Below are 27,851 nucleotides of genomic sequence, written 5' to 3'. Positions count from 1 at the left end.
CTAACCGGAGCCCAGAGCAAGAGGTCCAGCAGCACGAGGACCCTGTTTGGGATGCCAGGCTCTCCTCTCTTTGCTGCGAAGCGAGCATCCTTTCACCTGTGGTTGCAGTGGCAGTGGCTGCATGGGGGGTGGAGGTGGTCTGAGAAAACATGTGTAAACTGTGAATATCACTGAACACCATAAAAATCATAACAAAGATTTTCAACACATGCCGCCGACACAGCTGGGAAAGATAAAAATGCAAAAAGGACGTCACAGCCGGTGAGCAGAGGAAATCCGCAGCTATCCAGGACAAGCACGTGACTGCCGGATTCACAGTCATCTTCAAGGTTTTGTGTCCAAAATAGGAAATCTTGGAGTTCCCGTCGTGGCGCAGTGGTTAATGAATCCGACTAGGAACCATGAGGTTGCGGGTTCGGTCCCTGCCCTTGCTCAGTGGGTTAACGATCCGGCATTGCCGTGAGCTGTGGTGTAGGTTGCAGACTCGGCTCAGATCCAGCGTTGCTGTGGCTCTGGCGTAGGCCAGGGGCTACAGCTCCGATTCAACCCCTAGCCTGGGAACCTCCATATGCCGCGGGAGCGGCCCAAGAAATAGCAACAACAACAACAACAACAACAACAACAAAGACAAAAGACAAAAAAAAAGACAAAAAAAAAAAAAAAAAAACCAAAATAGGAAATCTTTCCGTTCAGGAGAGCAGCCAGGTCCTGAAACAGAAAGCAGCGACCGTGGATGAGTATACTGAGAAAAAGCATCCAGGAATACAAGTGAACAGCACATCTCTGCTTCAGATTTGTTTAATATCTCAACAAATATGTATAGCATGAATCCTGCTATACATCCTAGACATGGGATGTGTTTGTACATAAAACACGAAAACAATTTCCAATGTAGACCAGCGGGTTAAGGACCCTCTGTTGTCTCCGTGAGGATGTGGATTCGATCCCTGGCCTCATTCAGTGGTTTGTGGATCTGGTGTTGCCACGAGCTGCAGCATAGGTGGCAGATACAGCTTGGATTCGATGTGGCTGTGGTGTAGGCCGGCAGCTGCATCTCTGACTCGACCCCTAACCCACAAACTTCCATATGCCACAGGTGCGGCGGTAAAAAGAAAAAAGAATGTGAATGGAAATCAGGCCTTATAAAACTAACACCGTGGTGTTGGTAACTGCATTTCGGTGATTATATTTCATGCGCTATTAGAATGAGATGGTCCTATGAAAAACGAGGGAGGGAAAGGCAGGGCAGAGTGGAGAGAAAGTATAGGGTTTGAGATTGGTTCAGCGTTAAATTGCTGTCCAGAGTAGGACCTCCTGAGGATGCACTAGAGGTAACCACCTCTGGTATATTCAACAAGTTATATTTCTCATCTCTCTTCAATGTCCATTAATCTAAAAGAAACTGTCTCCTTTAAGTTGGTTTACCTTGCGAATTTTTTAAAGGTATGGATACGAATTATTTTGTAAAGTTTCCCTCAGTGGGTTTACAGTTTAATAAATAAATTGAGACTATGGGGGGGGGTTGGTTGTTTTATTAGGTGTTCTGCCACATAATGCACAAGCGCTGCCTTATCCTTATCAGCGCACCATATCAGGAAACACATGATGTCGGTTTTCTAAATACTGGTGAGGTTTCCTTTGGTCACTTTCTTATAGTGACATCCTTTGGCTTTTGTTCCTACTACTCTGGGAGGCTGAGAAAGGGGAACAGCAAGACAATGTGATGATCTTTTTTCTTTGCTTTTTAGGGCCACATCTGTGGCCTGTGGAAGTTCCCAGACTAGGGGTCGCATCGGAGCTGCAGCTGCCAGCCTACACCACAGCCACAGCAATGCCAGATCCAAGCCCTATCTGTGACTTGTGCCAGAGCTCAAGACAACACCGGATCCTTAACCCACTGAGCAAGGCCAGGGATCGAACCCAAGTCCTCATGGATGCTAGTCAGATTCGTTTCCATGGAGCCTCGGCAGGAATTCCAATCTATTTGTTTTTAAATGTCTCCCTGGCTTTTGGGTGGCGAGTGGACATAAGAAGGAAGAACTGATGTAGGAGAGGACAGAAGCCTCTGTAGTCCAGGAGCCTGGTGACGATGGACGGGCCCAGGTTGGTGGCATTGATAGTGAGCATGGGATGACCTAGGACGTCTTAAGGCAGCAGAGCGAGCAGGACCTGTGCATAATTGGGATGATGGGCTGAGACCCCGAGAATGACTTTTTTCCCCTACGGACCTCCAGGGAGAGCCTTCGCATCTGGGGGCCTGAGGGGATTAGCCAGTTTGTTTTTTCCATCAGCTCCCACCAAGCGTATGTTGATGAACGGAAGCCAAAGTTTCCAATTTCAAGAACACAGATTAGGCAGGCCTGCCCCCTGACCCCATGCTGGTCACTTCATATGTGAATTTTTTGTGGCCTTGTTTCCCTCGGGCCAGGACTAAATGAGGATGGACAGGAAGACCTGTGTGGCAGGGGTGTGCATCTGTAGCATCTGCAGCTACAGGGGTTGAGGGTGTCATGGAAAGTTAGTTGTTCGTTTCGTTTTCTTCTTACAGCCACACCTGTGGCATATGGACGTTCCCAGGCTAGGGGTCGAATCGGAGCTGTGGCTGCTGGCCTTACACCACAACCACAGGAACTCCAGATCGAGCTGCACTTTGTGGCAAGGCCAGATCCTTGACCCACAGATCCAAGGCCAGGGATCAAACCCACATCCTCATGGATACTAGTCCGGTTCTTAATGTGCTGAGCCACAACAGGAACTTCCGTTAGATGTTCTTTGAATAGACATTCAAAGCATGCATTTGAACCTGACTTGATGAAAATTAAATCCCTTGCCAAGGAAGTTTAGTGCCCTCAAAAATACTGACAGCTACTTTGAATGTTTATTTCAAAGCATTTAATGTTGGAGTTCCCATCTCCAACAGCAGAAAAGAATCTGACTAGGAACGATGAGGTTGCAGGTTTGATCCCTGGCCTTGCTCAGTGGGTCAAGGGTCCGGCGTTGCCGTGAGCTGTGGTGTAGGTGGCAGATGCAGCTTGAATCTGGCATTGCTGCTGCTGTGGCGTAGGCTGCTGGCTACAGCTCCGATTCAATGCCAGCCTGGGAACATCCATATGCTGCAGGTATGGCCCTAAAAGCAAAGACCAAAAAAATTTAATGTAATAGTTTATATATTTGGGTTTAAATATATCTTTGGTGTTCCCGCTGTGGCACAGTGTGTTTAGGATCTGGAGTTTCTGCAGCTGTGTGTAGGTCATAGCTGCAGCTGGATTCAATCCCTGGCCTGAGAACTTCCATATACCGCCAGTGCAGCCAAAATAATAATAAATAAGGGAATATATCCTCTTATTTTGTGGATTTTCTCCACTATCCTTTGTGGGTTTTTTTGTTTGTTTGTTTGCTTTTTGCCTCCCTTTTGCTTTTTAGGGCCACACTCGGGGCACATGGAGGTTCCCAGGCTAGGGGTCGAATTGGAGCTGGAGCCGCCAGCCTACACCACAGCCACAGCCACATCATATCCAAGCCAAGTCTGCCACCTACACCACAGCTCATGGCAACACTGGATCGGATCCTTAACCAATGAGTGAGGCCAGGGATCAAATCCACAACCGCGTGGACACTGGTGGGATTCCTTTCTGCCGAGCCACAAAGGGAACTCCTTCGAGGCATTTTAACCATTAATTTTTCCCACAGTAATACGTATGTTATTCATAAAATACTTGGTAATTCTATTATTCTTTTTTTTCCTTTTTCTTTTTGGCTGCTCCATGGCATATGGAGCTCTTGGGTCCAGGATGTGAGCTGCAATTGCGACCTGTGCCACAGCTGCAGCAACACAGGTTCTGCTAGTCCATTGTGCTGGGTCAGGGATTTTTTTTTTTTTTTTGCCATTTCTTGGTCCGCTCCCACGGCATGTGGAGGTTCCCAGGCTAGGGGTCTAATTGGAGCTGTAGCTGCTGGCCTGCACCAGAGCCACAGCAACGCGGGATCCGAGCCGCGTCTGCAACCTACACCATAGCTCACGGCAACGCTGGATTGTTAACCCACTGAGCAAGGGCAGGGATTGAACCCGTAACCGCATGGTTCTTTTTTTTTTTTTTTAATTATTTTTATTTATTTATTTATTTATTTTTGTCTTTTTTTTGCCATTTCTTGGGCTGCTCCCTCGGCATATGGAGGTTCCCAGGCTAGGGGTCGAATCGGAGCTGTAGCCACCAGCCTACGCCAGAGCCACAGCAACGCTGGATCCGAGCCGAGTCTGCAACCTACACCACAGCTCATGGCAACACCGGATCGTTAACCCACTGAGCAAGGGCAGGGACCGAACCCGCAACCTCATGGTTCCTTGTCGGATTCATTAACCACTGCGCCACGACGGGAACTCCACCGCATGGTTCTTAGTCGGACTCGTTAACCACTGCTCCACGATGGGAACTCCTGGGTCAGGGATTAAACCTGCATCCTGGCACTGCAGAGACTCTGCTGATCTCCTTGTTCCACAGCAGGAACTCCCAATTCTATCATTCTCAATCAATAAGGAAATATTACGCATACTTTACACAATTAATGACATGTCAATCTATTTTTTTATTACTCAATGAATTTATGACGTCAATCTATTGATACATTTCTCTTTTCAGAGTCATCTTTCCTTCTATCATCACAGATTTTTTTTTTTTTTTTTTTTGTCTTTTCTAGGGCCACACCCTCAGCACATGGAGGTTCCCAGGCTAGGGGTCGAATCAGAGCTGTAGCCACCAGCCTACAGCAGAGCCACAGCCACGTGGGATCCGAGCCACGTCTGCAACCTACACCACAGCTCACAGCAATGCCGGATCCTTAACCCACTGAGCAAGGCCAGGGATGGAACCCGCAAATTCATGGTTCCTAGTTGGATTCGTTAACCACTGAGCCACGACAGGAACACCCCCGTAAATGTTTTAAATGGCCATACCTGTGGTATGTGGAAGTTCCCAGCCTAGCAATGCTGGATCCTTTTACCAACTGTGCTGGGCTGGGGGTCGAACCTATACCTCCGCAGCTACTTAAGCTGCTGCAGTTGAATTTCACACTGAGCCATGGTTGGAACTCTGTTTCACCCATTGTTTTGTTTTGTTTTGTTTTGTTTTGTTTTTTGCTTTGCTTCTTATGGCCACACCTGCAGCATATGGAGGTTCCCAGGTTAGGGGTAGGATCAAAGCTACACCTGCTGGCCTACGCCATAGCCACAGCAATGCCAGATCCGAGCCTCATCTGTGACCTACACCACAGCTCATGGCAATGCCAGATCCTTAGCCTTAGCCTACTCAATCAAGGCCAGGGATTGAACTTGCAACCTCATGGTTTCTAGTCGGATTCATTTCCACTGTGCCACAACGGGAACTCCCGTGCAAGATATATTAAGTGAGGAATGCAAACTACAGATCTGTATAAAAGTATTACTTTATTTTTACCAAATAAAGAACAAATACATGAGAATATATATGGCCCTGCAGCCACACACCGAGGACTTTATCCATGTGCAGAGAGTTGCAGAAAGTTAAAAACATACCATGCTGCACTTTGTTTTTCTCCATGAAACTTTTCACTTTCTTCTTCATAAGTCTGTATACTGAAGTATACGTTTATTGACAATAGTCATTTTGATATTTTATTCATTTTAAGTTGACGTTCCATGGTGGCACCATGGGTTAAGGATCCAACATTGTCACTGCTGTAGCTTGGGTCCCTGCTGTGAGGCACGTTTGATCCTTGGCCTGGGAACTTCTTAATGCTGCAGGTATGGCCAAAACAAAACAAAACAAAAACAGTGTATATTGAAGAAAAACATACAGCTATAAAAGTTTCATATTCTATGGACAAAAATTTTTCTGTTTCAGGCTTCACCCTACAGGCTTGTAAGTCTTGTAATTGCTCAGCCTCAAGACCAAAGAAAGAGCCCAGAGACAAGGACAGAGATATGAGTGATTTAATGGATGGGGAATCCTCCTTATCAACGTCCTGGAGAGACACCATACCAAGATCTGCAGACAGCAGGCAGGGTGTGGCAGCAGTCTTTCCCACCGGGAGGAGCAGCTTTAGAGGGAATCGAAGTCAGGTTTATTCATCAGTTATCAAGGAAAGCAGCAAATGAGCATGCCACTCACAGCCTTTTTGATCAACTATCAATGTGAAGTCCTTATGATCTAAAGATGAGAACAATCATTAGCTGTGGCCAGGGCAATGACCTGTGCATTGACTGATTAGGCCTTATGATTAAGAGGGAAGTTCAGCCATGTGAGTAGGGTATCAGTGAATCAGACTAGCACAGCAGGGGATGTGTAAAAGAGCACGAGAAGAGCCATCTTGGGTGGCCCTATCATCCATCAATGTTTCCCACTGAATTGGGCACACTCACTGACTATGCGGTCAGGAGAGCCTTTTTTAGGGGACCAGAAGCGGCTCTCTCCCTCGTGTCCAGCTGCTTCAGCCCTGCTCAAATTTTTTTTTTTTTTTCCCGTATTCCCAGTCAGTGCCCTGTCTGACTTTTTTCTTGTTCTTGACCAAAGCTTAAGAAATGACTTTAATACTTCAGGCTGCCTTTGCTTCCAGCGACTAGTAGAATCAATATTGTTTGGCTTCAAGGAGACGGAGATCATGTCCAAACACTCAGTGGTCAGTAGCATTAAAAACTCTTAAATACTCTTAAGTTCCCCCTCCCCTCCCCAGGTATCCTTGCCCCTTAAGAAGTATGTTGGAGTTCCCTGGTGGCCTGGCCGTTAAGGATTCTGCCTTGTTACTGCTGCTTCTCGGGTGAAATCCCTAGCAAAGAAACTACCCCATGGCTCAGGCCCGACCAAAACCAAACACACACCTATGCAGCCCCACCCGCCCTAGAGGCTTGGTTTTTTTCCCCGGATTGTTTGTTCGTTTGTTTGTTTTTTGGCCGAGTCCGGGGCCTGCGGAAGTTCACAGGCCAGGATCAATTCTAGGCCACAGCAGCGATGACGCCGGATCCCTAACCCCTAGGGAGTCAGGGAACTCGGTTTTTTTCCCTGCGATCACGGCTTGGGGCGCCCTTCGTGAGTCGTTTGCACTACATTACCCAGAAGAACACGCGCTGAGGCGCAGCGCGCTTCATCCAATGAAAATTCAGAAAGGGGGCATTTCCGGAAGGGAGAACATCCTGGAGAGGGACTTCCGGCGACTTCGTGGCGGACATTTTATTGCTGCGGGGCCCTGGAGGTGGTCAGGAGCTCCGGTGTCCAGTGCTGGGAGCGAGCTGACGGGCCGAGGAGGCGCCGGAGGAGGCCGTGTGCGCGCTGCCCAGGGGCGGGCCTGAGGGGCGGGGACACCGCCGCCTGCGGGGAGTCTCGGTGCCGAGTCCCACCCGGTCGCTGGGCTGTGGCCGCTCCGCTCCGCCCAGAGGCTCCGATGGCGGCGGCCGCGCTGAGGGACCCGGCCGAGGTAAACGCTGCGGGCCTCGGGCGGTGCCCTGCCCGTTTCCCCACCCGAGTAGGAGGGGCCCGAGGGAGCGGCCCCTGTTGCGGTCGGCTTAGTCCAGGACAGGGAGGCCTTCAGGGGTGGTGTCCCTATGTCTTTTGTTGTTGTTGGCCGCATGCGGACGTACCCGGGCCAGTGCTGGAACCCGCGGCAGAGCCGTTAAAACGCTGCATCCTCAAGTGCTAGCAGCTAAGGGAATTCCGTTGGCGTCGCTTTTCCGACCCCGGTGTAATGGGTTGTGGGTGAGGCTTGGAGATGCTGCTGAAGCAGGAATGTCGGGGGAACCCGGGGTCCATCCTGTTTGTGTGAGGAACAAAGGTTGAGGCCAGGCTGCCCCTGGAGTGGTAGACGAGTGGTTGTACCTTCTCAGGGCCCTGGGAGCGGTGGAGAATCGTGAGCAAAGGAAGGACACGGTCTCAGTTAAAAATACTCAGAAGCCTTTTCAGTGGAAGACGAGACAGTAGGAAGCAATGAGGACATTGAGGCAGAGGGAAGTTGTGGCTTTTCCAGGGTCACAACTAGTAAGAGGTGGCCCTGGGAATGGAGGAGCTGAGGTTAGCCGGTCAGCTGGAGGTTACCTGGCTCTGCTACTGGGCACGGGGCAGAGAAGGCCTGCACCCCTGGAGCACGGCCATGGTCACTTTCATTCCTGACCTGCCTTTTCCCACAGGTGCCCAGGGCTGCAGGAGCACATTGGGTAGGTGGAGGTTGTCCCAGTCCCTCGCTGGTCCTGAGCCCCACGCACACATTCTCTGAATTTTTTTTTCAGATGTTTATTTTTTTCATTATAGTTTCTTTACAGTGTTCTGCCAATTTCTACTGTACAGCGAAGTGACCCAGTCATTCATATATACACACACACCTACATACCCAAATTCTTTTTCTCACGTTATCCTCCACCATGTTCTATCACAAGTGGCTGGATTTAGTTCTCTGTGCTATACAGCGGGATCCCATTGCCATTCTCTGTATTTGATGTGTGTTGGGTACCTTCCCCTGCCATTCGCCCAGCCCTTTGGTTTGGGGACCTTGGAGAACCCCACATTCAGAGTCTTAAGAGCAGGCCAGGTTCTATGGAGGGGATTCCCATGTCCCACCACCAGTGGGAGAAGGTATCAAGGCTACTCCTGGGACATAGCTGGCAGTGCTTTGAGGTGAGCCTGAGCTGGTAAGAGCAGGTCTCCTTTCTTTCTGGTGGGTCATAAAGAGCAGGGAAGAGCAGGAGTTAGGCTTGAAATGACTGCCCGTGTGTTCTGGAGGCAGTGGGAGGTTCAGATCAGAGGAGGGATCTCAAGAGGCTCCGTCTGGTTGGGCGGTGGGGGGGTGTGTGTGTGGGAAGATGGGCTGTGGGTTTTCGGGAGTGAGCCTGTTCACGGTTTCATTTGTTCCTGTTACAGCAGGGCAGTGTGACCTTTGAGGATGTGGCCGTGTACTTCTCCTGGGAGGAATGGTGTCTTCTTGATGAGGTCCAGATACACTTGTACCTTGATGTCATGTTGGAGAACTTGGCACTTGTGTCCATGCTGGGTAAGAGCCTCACAGCACCTCCATCCTCTGAGCTAAGCTCTGCCTTCTCCTTTTTTTCAAGGGCAGCTCTGTCCTCCTATCTGGACCATGAACACTCCCATTCTTAAGTTCCTTCATTACATGGCTAGATGGCGTGTGTTCCTGCTCCTTAGTGCCCCAACACCTGTAGCCCCAAGTTCTTACAGGTGAGGATTCGGGTTCTTTAGTCTTGTGGACAGCTTCACAGCTCTCCTTAATGGCCCTCCCTTTGGCCTGGTGGCTGTCCAAATGTGTGGTACCGAAGTTTTGCTCCGTTCCTGTACCTGACATTTCTTTGTGCCTCACTGTGCAAGAAGCTGTTGTCACTGCCATGGTGACAACCTAAGCGGACCATGAACTGGTTTTCTTTGTTGTTGTTGTCCTTTTTTTTCTTTTCCTTAAATTCTTGTGGCTGCACCCTCAGCTCTGTTGTGGAAGTTGTCTGGTTCAGGGATTGAATCCAAGCCCTAGCTGAAACCTATGCTGCAGCCTTGGCAACACTGGATTCTTTAACCCACTTTCTGTGCTTGTGGGGGATGAACTCCTGGGCCTCCATAGCCACCGGAGCCACTGGAGTCAGATTCTTAACCCACTGCACCACAGCAGGAACTCCCAACCATGAACTGTTTTTGCAGTACCCTTTTTCACGTTTCCAATTTCTCTACATCCGTGCCAGCATCTATTATTTTCTGTTGTTTTGATGATAGGTGTGAAGTGTATAGCTCTATTGTTTCCATTGCATTTCCCTAATTGTGCTTATTGGTCATTGGTATATCTTGAGAAAAGTATTAAAGTTCTTTTTTCATTTTTATATCAAGTTTTTTTTGTTGTTTAGTTACAGAGTTATCCCTATATTCTCAATATTGATTTCTTTTTTGTATAACATTTTTGGAAATGTTTTCTCCCATTTGGTAGTTGCCTTTTTACTGTGTTCATACTGTACTTTTTTGTCTTTTTTTAAACATCATTTATTTATGTGCTTTTTAAGGCCAAACCCACGGCATGTGGAAGTTCTCAGGCTAGGGGTGGAATCAGAGCTGCAGCAGCTGCCCTACACCACAGCCACAGCAACGCTGGATCCAAGCTGTGTCTTCAACCTATACCACAGCTCATGGCAATAGTGCTGGATCCTCAGTCCACTGAGCAGGGCCAGGGATCCTTGTCAGGATTTGTTAACCACTGAGCCACGAAGGAAATTCCAGTTTACTTAATAAGATTCAAGAGTGTTTGTATTTAACATTTAGGTCTCTGATTCATTTTGAGTGTATTTTTTGACAAGGTGTAAGGTTTGGGTCTAGATTGATTTTTTTTTTTTTTTTTGGCATGGGATGTCAGTTGTCCCAGTCCCATTGTTAAAAAGACTTCCTTCTCCCCCATGGTACTTGCACTTGGTCATCTGTCAGAGGTCAGCTGGATATATTTATATACATCTATTTCTGGGCTGTCAGTTGATCAGTTTCTCTCTTGTTTCGGCAGTGCTACACTGGCTTGAATACTGTGGATATTAAATCTTTAGATTGATTATGTCAGTCTTCCAGCTTTGTTCTTAATATCACGTTGGCTACTCTAGGACTTTTGCCTCTCCATGTAAACTTTAGGATCAATTTGTTTATATCCACAAAATAACTCCTGGGATTTTGGTTTGGATTTCATTGACTATGTAATCAAGTTGGAAACAACTAATCTCTTGATATTAGGGAGTTTCCCTGTTTATATCTATGAAATGTCTTTTCATTTATTTCTGTGATTTCTTTTTTTTGGGGGGGGGGGTCTTTTTGCCATTTCTGGAGTTGCTCCCGTGGCATATGGAGGGTCCCAGGCTAGGGGTCTAACTGGAGCTGTAGCTGCCGGCCTACACCGGAGCCACAGGAACTCGGGATCTGAGCCGCATCTCCAACCTACACCACAGCTCACGGCAACGCCAGATTCTTAACCCACTGAGCAAGGCCAGGGATCAAACCCGCAACCTCATGGTTCCTGATTGGAATCATTAACCGCTGAGCCATAATGGGAACTCCAATTGCTGTGATTTCTTCCTTAGAGCTTTATACTTTCCCTCATGTAGATCTTCTGCCTGTTTTCATAGATTTATAAGGAAATATCTCTTTCTTTCTACTCTCTTTTTGTTTTCTGGGGTGGGGCTTACTAATGTACGTATTTGTTTGAGCTCTACCCCCTCCCCTCCATGCCCAGGGCATACAGAAATTCCCAGGCCAGGAATTGAACCTGGGCCATAGCTGTAAACAGAGGCACAGCAGTAAACAGAGGCACAGCAGTGAGAACATGGGATCCTTAACCTGCTGAGCCATGAGGGAACCTCCATTATATTGTGTTTTTCTTTTTTGCTTTTTAGAACCACACCCACAGCATATGGAAGTTCCAAGTTCCCAGGCTAGGGGTCTAATCGGAGCTGTAGCTGCCGGCCTACGCCAGAGCCACAGCAATGCAAGATCTGAGCCACATCTGCAGCCTATACCACAGATCATGGCAATGCCGGATCCTTAACCCACTGAGCAAGGCCAGGGATCGAACCTGCATTTCATGGATCCTAGTCATGTTCGCTAACCACTGAGCCATGATGGGAACTCCCCATGATACTGTTGTTTTTAATCTCAAATTCACGTGTTCATCTTGTTTTTAGGCAAGTGATTGACTTTTGTATATGAACTGTATCCTGAAACCTTGCTGTATTTGCTTCTTGGTTCTGGGAGTTTAATTTTACTTATTTATTTTTGGTCTTTTTTTGTGTTTTTTACATACCTGGTCATGGCATCTGAGAATGAAGACAGTTTTATTCCATCCTTCCTAATTAGTGTGCCTTTTATATAACCTTCTCTCATTTTATCAGTGTTGACTTCCAGTATAAAGTTGAAAGGGAGTTGTAAGAGAAAACGTCTTTGCCTCCTTCTTCATAATTCTGGGAAGGTGTCCAGCTTTTCTCTCTGGTAATAAGTGTTATGATAGCTATATATAGGATTTTATGTCAAGTTTAAGGGTTGTTTTTTTTTTTCCTTTTGGGCGGCTGCACCCACAGCATATGGGAAGTTCCTGGGCTAGGGGTCACATCAGAGCTGTAGCTCCTGGCCTCCACCCCAGCCACAGCCACTCCAGATCCAAGATGTGTCTGTGACCTACACCACAGCTCATGGCAATGCCGGATCCTTAACCTACTTAGGCCAGGGATCAAACCAGCTTCCTCATGAATACTAGTTAGGTTCATTACTGCTGAGCCACAATGGGAACTCCAAGTTGAAGTTTTTATTTTTAGGTTACTAGGTGATGGAGATTTTTATCATGAATAAGTGTTGGATTTTGTCAGATAGGTTTTTTTGCATCTATTGATAAGATCATGTGCTGGTCGTAACCTGTTGATGACATGGATTCTATTAATTTTTGAATGTTAAATTAGCCTTGCATACTTTGCATCCATCCCATTTGGTCATGGTGTGTAATTCTTTTTTTTTTTTTTTTTTTTGTCTTTTTGTCTTTTTGCCATTTCTTGGGCCGCTCCCACGGCATATGGAGGTTCCCAGGCTAGGGGTTGAATCGGAGCTGTAGCCACCGGCCTACGCCAGAGCCACAGCAACGCTGGATCCGAGCCGCGTCTGCAACCTACACCACAGCTCACGGCAATGCCGGATCGCTAACCCACTGAGCAAGGGCAGGGACCGAACCTGCAACCTCATGGTTCCTAGTCGGATTCGTTAACCACTGCGCCACGACGGGAACTCCCATAATTCTTTTTATATAGTTTTGAAATCAGTTTTCTGACATTCTTTGAGAAATATTGCATCTCTCTTCATAAAAGGTATTGGTTTATCCTTTTTTTATAATGTCTTTCATTTGGTATTAGAGTAATGCCGGCCTCATAGTCAGGAAGTATTCCCTCTGTTTCTGATTTTGAAGGAAATTGTAGAAAATTTTATAGTATCTTAAATGTTGATCTTTTGACCAGTAAACCAATCTGGGCCAGTTGGGTTCAATTTTGGAAGGCTACTTATGATTGATTCAAATTCTCGAATAGACGTAGACCTATTCAGATTGTCTATTTCTTGTGCGGGTTTTGGTAAACTGTATGTTTTAGGAAATTGATCCATTTCATTCAGGTTGTTAAATTTATTGTCCATGCTATCTGTAGTGATGTTTCCTCTTTGGTTTTTTTTTTTGGCTACACTTGCGGCATACGGACATTCCCAGCCAGGGATCAAATGTGATGGATACCACAGCTGTGGCAATGCTGGATCCTTAACCCATGTGCCAGGCTAGGAATTAAACAACCAGTTGTTGTCTGCAGCAACCCAAGCCTCTGTAGTCAGATCCTTAACTCACTGCACCACAATGGGTACTTCTCTCCGATGTTTCTTTTTTTTTTTTTGCCGTGCCCATAGCATGTGGACTTTCCCTGTGCCAGCGATCAAATCTCTGCCACAGCAGTGATTCCCAACCACAGCAGTGACACCACCAGATGCTTAACTCATTGTGCCGCAGGAAAACTCCTGATGTCTTCTTTTCTTCTTCATTATCTTGACTAGAATCTTTTTGATTCCATTGTTCATTTTAAAGAACTGGCTTTTTTTCGGCTTTGTTGATTTTTCTCTATAGATTTTTTTTTTTTTTTTTTTTTTTTTTTTTGGTGGTTACATCAGGCTGAGGCTTTGTGGGATTTCAGTTCCCAGACCAGGGTTTGAACCCATGCTGCAGTGGTCAGAGTGCTAAGTCCTAACCACTACCCCCCCCAGGGAACTCCCTCTCTTTTGATTTTTTAAATTTCTTCTTCATTTGGATTTAATTTTCTTCTCTTCTAGTTTCCTAAGGTAGAGGCACAGAAATTGATTTTTCTTTTTGTTTTTTTTTGCATATGATTGATTTTATATCTTTCTTTTCAAACATACCCATTCAATGCTATAAATGTCCCTATAAACACTGCTTTCACTATATTAGCATATTTTGAGAAGTGTTATGTTTATTTCAAAATATTTGAAAATTTATCTTGAGATTTCTTCTTTGACCCATGTATTATTTAGCAGTATTTCGTGATTCTCCAGCTTTTATTTATTTATTTATTTATTTACTTTATTAGGGCCCCGGGTACAGCATATGGAAGATTGCAGGCTATGGGTCAAATCGGAGTTATAGCTTCCAGCCTACACCACAGCCACAGGAACGCCAGATCCAGGCTTCATCTGTGACCTACACTGCAGTTTGTGGCAATGCCAGAACCCTAACCCACTGAGCGAGGCCAGGGATCAAACCTGTATCCCCATGGATCCTAGTCAGATTTGTTTCTGCTGAGCTGCAACAGGATCTCCTCCAGCTGTCTGTTTTCTTTCTTTCTTTTTTGTTTTTTTTTTTTTTTTTTTGTCTTTTTGCCATTTCTAGGGCTGCTCCCACGGCCTGTGGAGGTTCCCAGACTAGGAGTCTAATCGGAGCTGTAGCCACCGGCCTACACCAGAGCCACAGCCAAGTGGGATCCGAGCCGCGTCTGCAACCTACACCACAGCTCACGGCAACGCCGGATCCTTAACCCATTGAGCAAGGGCAGGGAGCGAACCCACAACCTCATGGTTTCTAGTCGGATTCGCTAACCACTGAGCCACAATGGGAACTCCCCATCTTTTTTCTTTTTTGGTTGCACTTGGGACAGATGGAAATCCCCAGACCAGGGATTGAGTCTGAACCACAAGTCCAACCTTCGCTGCAGCTGCAGCGCCACCAAATCTTTCACCCTCTGTGCTGGGCTCGGGATTGAACCTACACCCCAGCGGTGACCTTGAGCTGCTGCAGAGAGAATGGGGTTTCCTTTACCTGATGCCCCAAAGCAGGAACTCCTGTTTTTAAAATTTAAGGTGTGCTCTATAGCCAGTGATGGGGTCTACTGCATGAATGTTCTCTGTCAGCTCGTGAAGACAGTGCCGCCGTTGCTGGACACAGTTTCATAGTGATGTGTCGGTGTCCGTTATGTCCGTGTGGTTCACGTTGGAGCCCTTCGGTCGTGCCCTCACTGGTGCTCTCTGTGTCGAATCTCTTCCTGGTAGTGGGGTGTCGAGTGAAGTCTCTGACTATGAGAGCGTGTTCCTCTTTCTCTCCTTGTAGGTCTTTTTTCCTCCTGTTTTGACCTTGTGTTGTTAGACGCTGACATGTTGAGGGTTGTTGGGTATCCTGGAGACCTGATCCCTTTATCGTTGTTTCTTTCTCTTTAGCCCTCATGACTTTGTGTGCATGAAATCTGCTGTGATGTTAATGTAGTTTAACTGTTGTTTAAATTCATGTTAGCCTCTCTCAATCCGTTTACTTTTGATCTGTATTCATCTTTGTTTCAAAGTGGGCATCTGGGAGACAGCATATAGTTGAATCCTCTTTTTTGACCCATTCTGATAATCTCTCTTAATTGGTGCATTGAGATTGTCAATGTTTAAGATACTAATAATAGTTTGATAAATATCTAATATTTGCCACCATTTTCTTTTTCTTTTTCTTTTTGGTCTTTTTAGGGCTATACCACCGACATATGGAAATTCCCAGGCTACAGATTGAATTGGAGCTGTAGCTGCTGGCCTACACCACAGCAACACTGGATCCCTAACCTATTGAGCGGGACCAGGGATCAAACCTGCATCATCATGGATACTAGCCAGGTTCATTACCGCTGAGCCACAGCGGGAACTCCACCATTTTCTATTCATTGCCCTTGCTTCTGTTTTAGTCTTGCACTCTTCTTTTTGTGGTTTAAACCAAGCATTTTATATGATTTTATTTCTGTCCTTTGTTAGCATATCAGGTATTCTTGTTTCTATTTTTATTTATTTATTTTTTTGACTGTGCCTGCTGCATGTGGAAGTTCCGCTAGGGATCTAACCTGCGCCACTGCAGCAACTTCAGCCACTGCAGTGACAATTCCTGGATCCTTAACCTAATCCTCAAAAAGGGAATTGCAGGTTTTCAGTTTTTTAAGTAGTTATGCTAGAGTTTGCAGTATATATGTACAACTAATTGAAGTCCACATTCACATAACGCTATATGAATTCATACGTAGTTTCAATACCTTAAAATTAAAAAATCCTAATTGCTTTTTCTCCATTGTATTATTGCTGTCATTCATTTTACTCCCCCCCTCCCCCGGCCACCCCTGGCTTGTGGAAGTTTTTGGGTCGGGAATCAATTCAAGCTACGGCTGGGATCTTTACCACAGCTGTAATTTGGGATCTTTACCAAATCCTGGGCCGGGGATCAAAACCCTGACATCACAGAGACAATACTTGATCCTTAATCTGTTGCGCTGTAGCAGGAACTCCTCATTTTACTTTTATTTTTTTGCTTTTTAGGGCCACATCTGGAGCATATGGAAGTTCCCACACTAGGGGTCCAATCAGAACTGCAGCTGCCGGCCTACACCACAGGCACAGCAACATGGGAATCGGAGCTGCGTCTGTGACCTACACCACAGCTCACGGCAATGATCCTTAACCCACTGAGCAATGCCTGAGTTCGAACCCGCAACCTCATGGTTCCTTGTCAGATTTGTTTCCGCTGTGCCACAATGGGAACTCCTCCTTTGTTTTACTTTCAAATAGGCATTCTTTCTTTCTTTCTTTTTTTTTTTTTTTTTTTTTTTTTGTCTTTTTGCTATTTCTTGGGCCGCTCCCATGGCATATGGAGGTTCCCAGGCTAGGGGTCGAATTGGAGCTGTAGCCTCCCGCCTACACCAGAGCCACGGCAACTCGGGATCTGAGCCGCATCTGCAACCTACACCACAGCTCACAGCAATACCAGATCCTTAACCCACTGAGCAAGGACAGGGATCAAACCCGCAACCTCATGGTTCCTAGTTGGATTCGTTAACCACTGCGCCACAACGGGAACTCCCAAATAAGCATATTTTTAAATGTTTATGTTTAAAAATGCATAATGCACTATTGGTATTGTTCTTTTAAACACTTTGTTAGGTCTAAATAGAAATTTTTTGGAAGACATGCAAATGGGAAACAGGTACATGAAAAGATACTCAATTTCACTAGTTGTCAGGGAAATGCAAATTGAAACCACAGTGAGAAATTGCTTCACACCTCATACAGTGTTATCAGAAAGGCAAGAAATAGGAGCTACCTGTTGACTTAGTGGTTAAAGGATCTGGTGTTGTCACTGCTGTGGCTTGGGTTAGATCTAAGACAAGCAATAGTGTTGGTGAGGATGTGGAGGAACGGGACCCCTTTTGCACTGTTGATGGGAATGTACATTGTTGTGACTGCTATGCAGAATCCTTACAGAATTCAAAAAACCACTACTCTATGATCCAGCAGTTCCCCTCTGTGTATTTATCGCAAGGAAGTGAAATTATTATGTCAAGAAATACCTGTACCATGAGTTCCCATCATGTCTCAGTGGTTAATGAACCTGACTAGTATCCATCAGGACTCAGGTTCAATCCCTGGCCTTGCTCAGTGGGTTAGGGATCTGGCGTTTTCTTGAGCTGTGGTGTGGGTCTCAGACACAGCTTGGATCCCAAGTTGCTGTGGTTGTGGCATAGGCTGCAGCTCCAGCTCCAGTTTGACCCCTAGTCTGGGAACCTCCATATGCTGTGAGTACAGCCCTCAAAAGGAAGTTTCTAAGAGAGTATCTTAAAAAATCTCATCATACGGAAAAATTGTAACTGTTAATTAAACTTATTTTGGTAATCATTGCAGGAGATACACATACATCAAATCATGTACACCTTAGATACAGTGTTCCATGTCAGTTATGTGTCAAAGAAGTGTCTTTTTGGTTGGGGTTGGTTTTGCCTGTGGTGTGCAGGGGTGACGTTGGATCTCAATTTCCAGACCAGGAATGGAACCCAAGCCACAGTGGTGAAATTGTAGACTCCTAACCACTAGACCAGGGAACTCCCTCAAAGAAGTTTTTGTTTGTTTTTATTTTTATTTATTTATTTATTTATTTATTTTTGTCTTTTTGCTATTTCTTTGGGCCGCTCCCGCGGCACATGGAGGTTCCCAGGCTAGGGGTTAAATTGGAGCTGTAGCCCCCGGCCTACGCCAGAGCCACAGCAACGCAGGATCAGAGCCGCGTCTGCGACCTACACCACAGCTCACAGCAACGCCGGATCATTAACCCACTGAGCAAGGGCAGGGACCGAACCCGCAACCTCATGGTTCCTAGTTGGATTCGTTAACCACTGCGCCACGACAGGAACTCCTGTTTTTATTTTTTTAAGGCCACATCTGTGGCCTGTGGAAGTTCCTGGGATAGTGGTCAATGAAGAGCTGCAGCTGTGGTTTACAACACAGCCTTGGCAACACTGGATCCATGTTGCCTGTGTGACCTCTACCGAATCTTGCGGCAGCACCACATCCTTAACCCACAGAGTGAGGCCAGCATTTGAGTACATTTGCTTATGGACACTCTCTTGGGTTCCTAACCCACTGAGCCACAATGGGAACTCCAAAGTTTGAAGTTTGGGGTTTTTTTTTTTTGTGTGTGTGTGTGTGTGTGTGTGTGTGTGTGTGTGTGTGTGTGTGTGTGTGTGTGTGTGTGTGTGTGTGTGTGTGTGTGTGTGTGTGTGTGTGTGTGTGTGTGTGTTTTGTCTTTTGAGCGCTGCACCCAGGGCATATGGAGGTTCCCAGCCTAGGGGTCTAATTGGAGTTGTAGCTGCCGGCCTACACCACAGCCACAGCAATGGCAGATCCGAGCCACATCTGCGACCTACACCACAGCTCATGGCAATGCCGGATCCTTAACCCGCTGAGCAAGGCCAGGGATCTAACCTACAACCTCATGGTTCCTAGTTGGATTCATTTCCGCTGCGCCACAACAGGAACTCCAAGAAGTTTTTTTTAAATTCTCTGATGCTTTTCCTTTGTGGAACCCACATTTCTTTTCTCTCCTTCCTTCCTTCTTTTTAGGGCCACACCCGCAGCATATGGAGGTTCCCAAGCTATGGGTTGAATTGGAGCTGTGACTGCCAGCCTGTGCCACAGCCGCAGCAACAAGGGATCCAAGCTGCATCTGCGACACACAGCCCTGAGCGAGGCCAGGGATTGAACCCTCATCCTCATGGATACTGGTCTGATTTGTTTCTGCTGCGCCACAATGGGAACTCCACAAACCCACATTTCTGATCTATTTTCTATCTCTGTGAAGTACTTCTTTGAATAAATTTTTAAAATATTTGTTTCTAAAAATGTCTTTTAAGGGCACCCTCACTTTTGAAGGGTGATTTTGCTGGATTCCAAATTCTAAGTCCCTCCCCCGCCCCCAGCTGTTTCACTTCTCTTTCTTGCCTGCCTGAGGTCTGAGGAGAATTCAGATGTGATTCTTTTTTGTTGCTCTTCTAAGGGTGAGGTGTTTATTCCTTTCAGGTTTTTTGTTTTGCTTTGTTTTGCATTTGAATGTGAAATGCCTAAGTGTATGTTGGGGCTTAAGCGTTGTTTCTTTGGAGTTCCCATCGTGGCTCAGTGGTTAGCGAATCCGACTAGGAACCATGAGGTTGCGGGTTCGATCCCTGGCCTCGTTCAGTGGGTTAAGGATCCGGCGTTGCCATGAGGTGTGGTGTGGGCCGCAGATGCGGCTTGGATCCCGAGTTGCTGTGGCTGTGGTGTAGGCCCGCAGCTACAGCTCCCATTCGACCCCTAACCTGGGAACCTCCTTATGCCACAGGAGCGGCCCAAGAAATGGCAAAAAAACAAAAAAATGTTTCTTTTCTGAGCTTCCTGGATCTGTTGATTGGTTTTTGACATTAATATGGTACACATTCTCCATCATTATTGCTTTAAATATTTCTTGTATTCCTTTCTTTTCTCGTTCTGTTTTCGTATGTATATGTTAAACCTGTTGTAGTTGTCCCACAGTTCTTGGTTATTATGTTTTAACTTTTTTAGTCCTTTTTCTCTTTGCTTTGCAATTTTGGAGGAGTCTCCTAAGAGAACATCAATCTCAGAGATTCTTTTCTCAGCTGTGTCCGGTCTGTGAGTAAGCCCAACAGTCATTTGTCATTTCCTTCTTAAAATTTTTACATTGCTCTGGCTGTGGTGTAGGCTGGCAGGTACAGCTCCGATTAGACCCCTAACCTGGGAACCTCCATATGCCACAGGTGCTGCCCTAGAAAAGACAAAAAATAATAATAAAATTTTTAAAGTTTTACTGATTAATAGTATTGTAATTTCTGCTGTACAACCAAGTGGTTCAATTGTATATACACATATATCCATTCTTGTTCAAGATTCTTTTCCCGTATAGGTTATCACAGATATTAAGTGGAGTTCCCCTTGCTATACAGCAGCTCCCTGTTGACCATCCATTCCGTATAGAGTAGTGTGCATGTGCCAGTCCAAACTCATAGGCCATCCCCTCCCTACCTTTACTTTTTTGGTAACCAAAGTTTTCAAAATGTGAGAGTCCGTTTCGGTTTTGTAAATAAGTTCAGTTGTGTCATTTCTTTAGATTCCACATATGATATTTGTCTTTCTCTTTGTGACTTACTTCGTATGATACAGATGGCATTATTTTATTCTTTTTTTGACTGGTATTCCATTGTATGTATTTACCACATCTTCTTTTTTTTTTTTTTTTTTTTGTCTTTTTGTCTTTTGTCTTTTTTTTTGTTGTTGTTGTTTTGTTGTTGTTGCTATTTCTTGGGCCGCTCCCGCGGCATATGGAGGTTCCCAGGCTAGGGGCCGAATCGGAGCTGTAGCCACCGGCCTACGCCAGAGCCACAGCAACTCGGGATCCGAGCCGTGTCTGCAACCTACACCACAGCTCACAGCAACGCCGGATCGTTAACCCACTGAGCAAGGGCAGGGACCGAACCCGCAACCTCATGGTTCCTAGTCGGATTCGTTAACCACTGCGCCAGGACGGGAACTCCCTACCACATCTTCTTTATCCAGTCCTCTGTCTGTGACATTTAGGTTACTTCCATGTCTTGGCTATTGTGAATAGTGCTGCTATGAACTGAGGGGTGGGTACATGTATCTTTTTGAATTACAGTTTTGTGTGGATATATGCCCAGGAGTGGGATTGCTGGATCATATGGTAGCTCCATTTTCAGTTTTTCGGAGAACCTACATACTATTTTTTGTAATAGTTGTACTAGTTTAAATTCCCACCAGTAGTGTTAGAGGGTTCTCTTTTCTCTGAACTCACTCCAGCATTTATTGTTTGCGGACTTTTTGATGATGGCAATTTTCAGCAGTGTGAGGTGATAAATCTTCATAGTATTGCTTTGCATTTCTCTAATAGCAATGTTGAGCATTTTTTCATTTGCTTTTTGGCCTTCTGTATGTATTCTTTGGAAAAATGGCTATTTACATTTTGTGACCATTTCTTGATTGGATTGTCTTTGGGGGGGGGCGCTATTCAGCTGTGTAAGTTGTTTGTATATTTTGAAAACTTATCCCTTGTTGGTTGTTTTCATTTGCAAATATTTCCTCTGTGATGTAAATTGCAGCATTATCTTTTTGGATCCACCTCTTGGAAGTAATGAAATTGAAAACAAAAATTAAAAAATGGGACTTCGGAGTTCCTGCTGTAGGATTGGTGGCATCTCTGGAGTGCTGGGACACAGGTTTGATCCCTGTCCTGGCACAGTGGGTTAAGGATCTAGTGTTGCTACAGCTGCGGTGTAGATAGCAACTGCAGCTGGGATCTGATCCCTGGCCTGAGAATTCCATATGCCTTGGGGCAGCCAAAAGAGAAAAATATAAAACAATCACAAATGGGACTTAATTAAACTTAAAGGCTTTTTCACAGCAAAGGAAAACATAAACAAAACGAAAAGAAAAGTGGGAAAAGGAGTTCCCATTGTGGCTCAGTGGAAACAAATCTGACGGGCATCCATGAAGACAAAGGTTTGATCCCTGGCCTTGCTCAGTGTGTTAGGGATCTGGCATTGCCATGATTTGTAGTGTAGGTCTCAGACGCAGCTTGGATCCCGTGTTGCTGTGGCTGCGGCGTAGGCCAGCAGCTACAGCTCGGATTCCACCCCTCGCCTGGGAACCTCCATGTGCCATGGGTGTGGCCCTAAAAAGTGGGAGAAAATATTTGCAAATGGAGTGACCCTTAGGGGCGTAATCTCCTTTGTCCATTCTTGACTTTCTGACACCTTCTCCTTTCTCCTGCTTCCCATTTTATTCTGACTCCAGTCCGGGATCCTGTAACCCACTCTTTAAGCCGCTTATCTCAAGTGCTCTTCGCATTGTTTTCCCTTAATTCTTAGTGACATAGTTTATGTTCTCAAATGTATCCTTGAATACCAGCTACTTAAATACCAGCAGTCAGATTTTCTAAGGCCTGAACATACCCTTGCGCCTAGTATCACAGGTCAGCGGCAGATGCGGTCCTAGTCAAAGCCATTGACAGAGGAGTGAATTGTAGAACAAGCCTTTCTCCTTGGCCACATCCAGTCTTTTGTGCCCTGTGCTTGGAGAGACTAGCTGCTTCCTCAGTTTCATCCCAACTCCATTTCCTGATGACGGTCCCTTCGACTGGTTCTTTTATGTTTCAGATGTACGATTGTGATGGTTCCCCCTGCCCCCCCAGTTCAACATGAACTTCACCATTACTTCTTTGTTTCCAGGTCCTTGGCGTGAAGTCGAGAATGAAGGGACACACCCTGAACAGAACGTATCTGGAGAAGGAGTGTTGCACATGAGGACCCCCAGGGCAGGTTTGTCTCCTGAGAAGGCCCAGCCTTGTAAGATGTATGTTCCAGGCTTGAGAGACTCTTTTTACTTGGGTGAACAGCAAGGAGCACATAAGGAGCAGAAAGAATACACATGTGGGCCATGTGGGAAACAGTTGTATTTCACTGCAAACCTTCAGCAGCACCAGAACCAGCACATTAGAGAGAAACCCTTCCTATTCGATGTCGAGAAGCCCTCATTTTTGAAGGGCTGCACGGTCCATGCATCAGGAAATCTCTCTTCCTACACGGAGATAGGGAACGACTTTGTGGCCAACATGGGACTTCAGCAACAAGCCACTGTTACCAGATATAAACCAAACAGCAGTGTGGAGTATGAAGCTGTTTTCCACAGTGGGAAAATTTGTTATAGCTGGGGAGAAGGCAAGGAAGCCTTGAGCCACACAGGCATATTTGTTCAGGATGAGAGAGTTTTCACCGGTCAAGGGTTTTGTGAGTGCAGCAAATTTGGGAAAGCCTGCACTCAAAATTGTAACCTTATTCAGCATGAGAAAGTTCACACTGGTGAAAGGCCTTATGAATGCAGCCAGTTTGGAAAATTTTTTACCCACAATTCCAGTTTCCTCACACATCAGAGGGTTCACAGTGGAAAAAGGATTTATCAGTGCAATGAATGTGGTAAATCTTTTACTACTAGGTCTGGCCTGTATTATCATCAGAGAGGTCATACTGGAGAAAGGCCTTATGTGTGCAGTGAATGTGGGAAGTCTTTTGCTGCTAGGTCCATCCTTTGTAATCATCTGAGAGTTCACAGTGGAGAAAGGCCTTTTGAGTGCATTGAGTGTGGGAAATTCTTTACCCGAAATGAACACCTCAATGCCCATAAGAAAGTTCACACTGGAGAAAAGCCTTACGAGTGTAGTAAATGTGGGAAGTGTTTTACAACTAAGTCCATTCTTTGTAATCATCAGAGAGTTCACACTGGAGAACGGCCTTATGTGTGCAGTGAATGTGGGAAGTCTTTTCGTGCTAGGTGGAGCCTTCGTAATCATCAGAGAGTTCATACTGGGGAGATGCCTTATGAGTGCCGTGAATGTGGGAAGTTTTTTGCTGCTAGAACTGGCCTCCGGTATCATCAGAAAGTTCACATGGGAGAAAGGCCTTATCAGTGCAGTGAATGTGGGAAGTGCTTTACTGTTAGATATGATCTCTATCTTCACCAGAGAGTCCACACTGGCGAAAGGCCTTATGAGTGCAGTGAGTGTGGCAAGTGTTTTACTGGTAAGTCAAGCCTTCGTCGTCATCATCAGAGTGTCCACAGCGGAGAGAAGCCTTATGAGTGCAGTGAGTGTGGGAAATGTTTTGCTAGGAGATCTTTTCTCTACGTCCATCAGAGAGTTCACACTGGTGAAAGGCCTTATTCATGCAGTGATTGTGGGAAATGTTTTACTCACCGATCGAGCCTTCGTCGTCATCATCAGAGAGTTCACAGTGGAGAAAGGCATTTTGAATGCCGTAAGTGTGGCAAATTCTTTAGCGGATGGCAGCTCCTCCGTGACCACAGGAAAATCCACACTGGAGAGAAGCCTTATGAGTGCAAGGAGTGTGATAAACCTTACCCAAAGGTACCGCTTGATCCCACATCAGAGATTTCAGTGGAGAAAGGGCCTTATGAATATAGCGAATGTGGATGGCATTGATGTTGGAGGAATTTGAGGTGGTCATGGTGTGGAGAGAACCTGTGCAGTCACTGTGCAGTAAATTGACCCTTTCTAGGAGGAGACCGAGGCACAGAGAGGATGTGTTCTCTGTTTATGATCTGCCAGCAGTGGACAGGGATCTGGGATTCCATGCCAGTTGGCCGGGTTCGGGGCATGGAGAGTCTGGGCACTGCCGTTTTCTTCTCCCTTCTCTCAGCTCTGGGGACTCAAAGCATACCTTAGCTGTCCTGACCCTCTGCCCCCCTAGCCAAGAGATGTGCTCACCCCCTAACCGCATGGCGATGGACGTGACTGTCTTTTCACTGGGAACCACCTCGATGGCATATTCCTGTGAAGGACTCCATGTATTTACCCAGCTTACCTGCTGCGTAAACTCTCTTACTGCTCACTGTTGGTACAGGAGGGGTGCGCTGCTTAAAGTGGTTCAGGGATTTCCCCGAGGGCATACCTTTGATGAGAGTGGTTCCTCTCTCTCGCACAGGTCCACTGGCTTCTCTTCTCCCCTCTCAGATGGTGTTCCGACAGTAAACGCACATCTCCACCACGGCCTCTAGGTCCCCCTCCCCCAGTGCACATCCCCTTCTTGCAAACCCCCTCCCTGTTGACAAGTTCTTCAAGGGGACACCTGCTTTCAGCTAGACTCCCCAGGTACAGTCATTGGTGTCGCAGCAGATGTGACACGGCCTCCATTGCCGTATGCAGGGAATGGTTGTCAAGGTCTTGCCCATCTTCATAAACCCACATCAGGATGTCTGTTGCCCGGTGATGCATGCAGTTGACTCACAGTCTGGGCCCTCGGAGGGATTGTGAAGGTCCAAGGAAGTCCACTGTGGCCCTCACATGCCCGGGTCTCCAAGGCTCTTCCTCCCGGCCCTGTACCCATTTTCCCACTGCTTCTGTCCCACCAGAAAAATGTAACTCATCGAATAATGGTTGTTAATCAACAAGAACTTGCACTTCCTACTTCAGGACCCACATGTGACCAACCTTGGCTTAAAAGCTAAGAATGAAAGCAGGCTGACCCCTCCCATGAAGACTTAAAACCTTACTATAAAATCATTACAGTTTTTTTTGTTTGTTTGTTTGTTTTTTTGGTCTTTTTGCTATTTCTTTGGGCCGCTTCTGCGGCATATGGAGGGTCCCAGGCTAGGGGTTCAATCGGAGCTGTAGTCACCGGCCTACGCCAGAGCCACAGCAACGCGTGATCCGAGCCGCGTCTGCAACCTACACCACAGCTCACGGCAACGCCGGATCGTTAACCCACTGAGCAAGGGCAGGGACCGAACCCGCAACCTCATGGTTCCTAGTCGGATTCGTTAACCACTGTGCCACGACGGGAACTCCTCATTACAGTTTTAATTGCATTTCTCCTAGGATTTTTGATGTTGAGGTTTTTGATTTTTTTTTTTTTCCATGTGTCTAATATCATCTGTGTGTATCGTTTGGTTTTATTTCTATGTTTTGCCTACTTTTATATTGTGAGTTTTGGCTATATTCTCTTTCCTTGACAAGTAAGAAATCAGGGAGACAACAAAGACATCTGTTGAGATTTTTCTCTTTCACCAGTAATGTTAGTGACTTTTCCGCATGGAATTGTAATTTGGAATACTGAAAGAATACACGTTCTTATCTCTTTTTCTCAAATTTTTTAACTCTGCATAATGGAATGGCTGCATACATTTATACACATTTCTGATATATCTGCATTATTAACATATGCTACCTCAGTCTTAAGACCAGACATTCAATAACACAGTAAATCAATCCCTGCTTTGTAGTGGTTGCTAACTTCCCTCTTGTAAATACTTCCACCAGAGCCAATATCAAATTGCCAACATAATGTCACTGAACGCGGAGTTGGGGAAGTATTGCCAGTAGTCATTGTATTTTTCTCCCACCATATAGGTACAGTAACTGCAATAATTTTATGAATGTAGCTAGTAGACCATAGTAGGATGATGATAACATGACACGTTTTACAGAGTTATTTTAAAAATAGTTTAATGCATGTATAGTTGACCTAAAATAAATTGCATGTGTGTAAAATGTACATTTTGACATTGTGATACGTTAGTACATCCTGAAACCAGTTTCCTCCTCCCTTTTTTTTTTCCCCACACCCGTGGTATGTGGAAGTTCCTGGGCCAGGGATTGAACTCAAGCCACAGCAGTGATCCAAGCCACTACAGTGACAACCCCAGATCTTTAGCCTGCTAGGCCACCAGGGAACTCCTATATAAACTTTTTAAAAATTATTTTCTATTATTATTTATCATCATACATTGAACATAGTTCTCTGCTATACAGTAGGACCTTGTTGTTTATCTCCTCCATGTATAACAGCTTATGTCTGCTCACCTCAGCTTCCCACTCCACCCCTGGGTCAGCCCCTTACACAACTGTAGTCTGTTTTCCTTGTGTATGAGTTTTTTTTTTTTTTTCTTTTTTTGGAGGCATGTTTCATAGAGGTTTGTTTCATTGTTTGTTCCTTCAGGGGAATTCGCTTGGTCTTTTAACTGGGAATGGTTCCTCTGCTTCTTCATTTAACTTATATTTCTCTTTCTCTGTGCTTATAGGAGAAACAATTATCTACTGTGGTATTGGAAGGGTATTTATATATGGACGTGTCCCCGTGTAGTTTGCCCGGGCTTAAGATTTTTGGTGCGAGGGCTGCTTTTAGTTTGGATGTCGTGGCCTCTTTCCTCAGTGTGGGCTAGCCATTATCCCCGGAAAGGTGGATGTGCAGGATTACACACCATGATCAAGGGGGATATATTCCAGGGTCACAAAGATGGTTCAGCATTGACAAATTAATGTGATAGCTGCACATTAGTGAAAAGGAAGGATCATCTCTATAGACAGAGAAAAGCATTTGATAAAATTTGCCATTCATGATTTAAGAAAAAAAATCTTATCCAGGTGGGTATAGAAGTAACATATCTCGACATAATAATAGCCGTTTATGAAAAAGCCACATCCAACATGATATTCAATGGTGAAAAGCTGAAAGACTTTACCCTGAATTCTGAAATAAAACAAGGATACCCAGTCTCACACCTTCTAATATAAAAGGCCTAGCCTCAGTAATCAGACGAAGTAATACAGAGTATCCAAATTGGAAGAGAAGAGGTAAATCTGTTTCTGTTTGCAGGTAAAGTGTTGCTTTCCTAAAGTGTCCACTCGCAAACTGTTGGAACTAATTAATGAATTTAGCAAAGCTTTAGGATACAGAACAAATATGCAGAAATCTGTTGCGCTCATATATTAATAATTTACTGTCAGAAGAAAGTAAAATTTAAAATTCCATTTCCAATCTCATGGAAAACAGTAAAATATCTAGGAACAAATTACTGAGGGGGCGAAAGACCTATACTCAGAAAACTATAAAACATTGATGAAGGAAATTGAAAACAATACAAAGAAATTGAAAGATGGCTTGTTCTCTTAGAAGAATTATTACCATTAAAATGCCC

General features: G+C 45.5%; 2 protein-coding genes across 2 annotated transcripts in view; one reads left to right on the top strand and one right to left on the bottom strand.

Annotated features, from left to right (window-relative positions):
* LOC110261339 (zinc finger protein 444) overlaps nt 1–27,851 on the bottom strand; it is a 996,914-nt gene that overhangs the window by 905,198 nt on the left and 63,865 nt on the right. The window lies entirely within an intron of this gene.
* On the top strand, nt 2,090–23,611 carry LOC100513362 (zinc finger protein 211). The gene is given in 5 exon segments (XM_005664913.4): nt 2,090–2,103; nt 7,086–7,443; nt 8,877–9,006; nt 22,592–23,223; nt 23,225–23,611. Coding segments are annotated over 5 exon segments (1,371 nt in total). The 3' UTR covers nt 23,462–23,611.

The sequence above is a fragment of the Sus scrofa genome, chromosome 6, assembly GCF_054392235.1.
Source record: "Sus scrofa isolate SSC_HxYL_T2T_F1_AM1 chromosome 6, Sscrofa_HxYL_maternal_Yorkshire_Landrace_v2.0, whole genome shotgun sequence".
In the NCBI taxonomy this organism is placed as follows: Eukaryota; Metazoa; Chordata; class Mammalia; order Artiodactyla; family Suidae; genus Sus; species Sus scrofa.
This window is presented reverse-complemented; position numbering and strand designations above follow the sequence as displayed.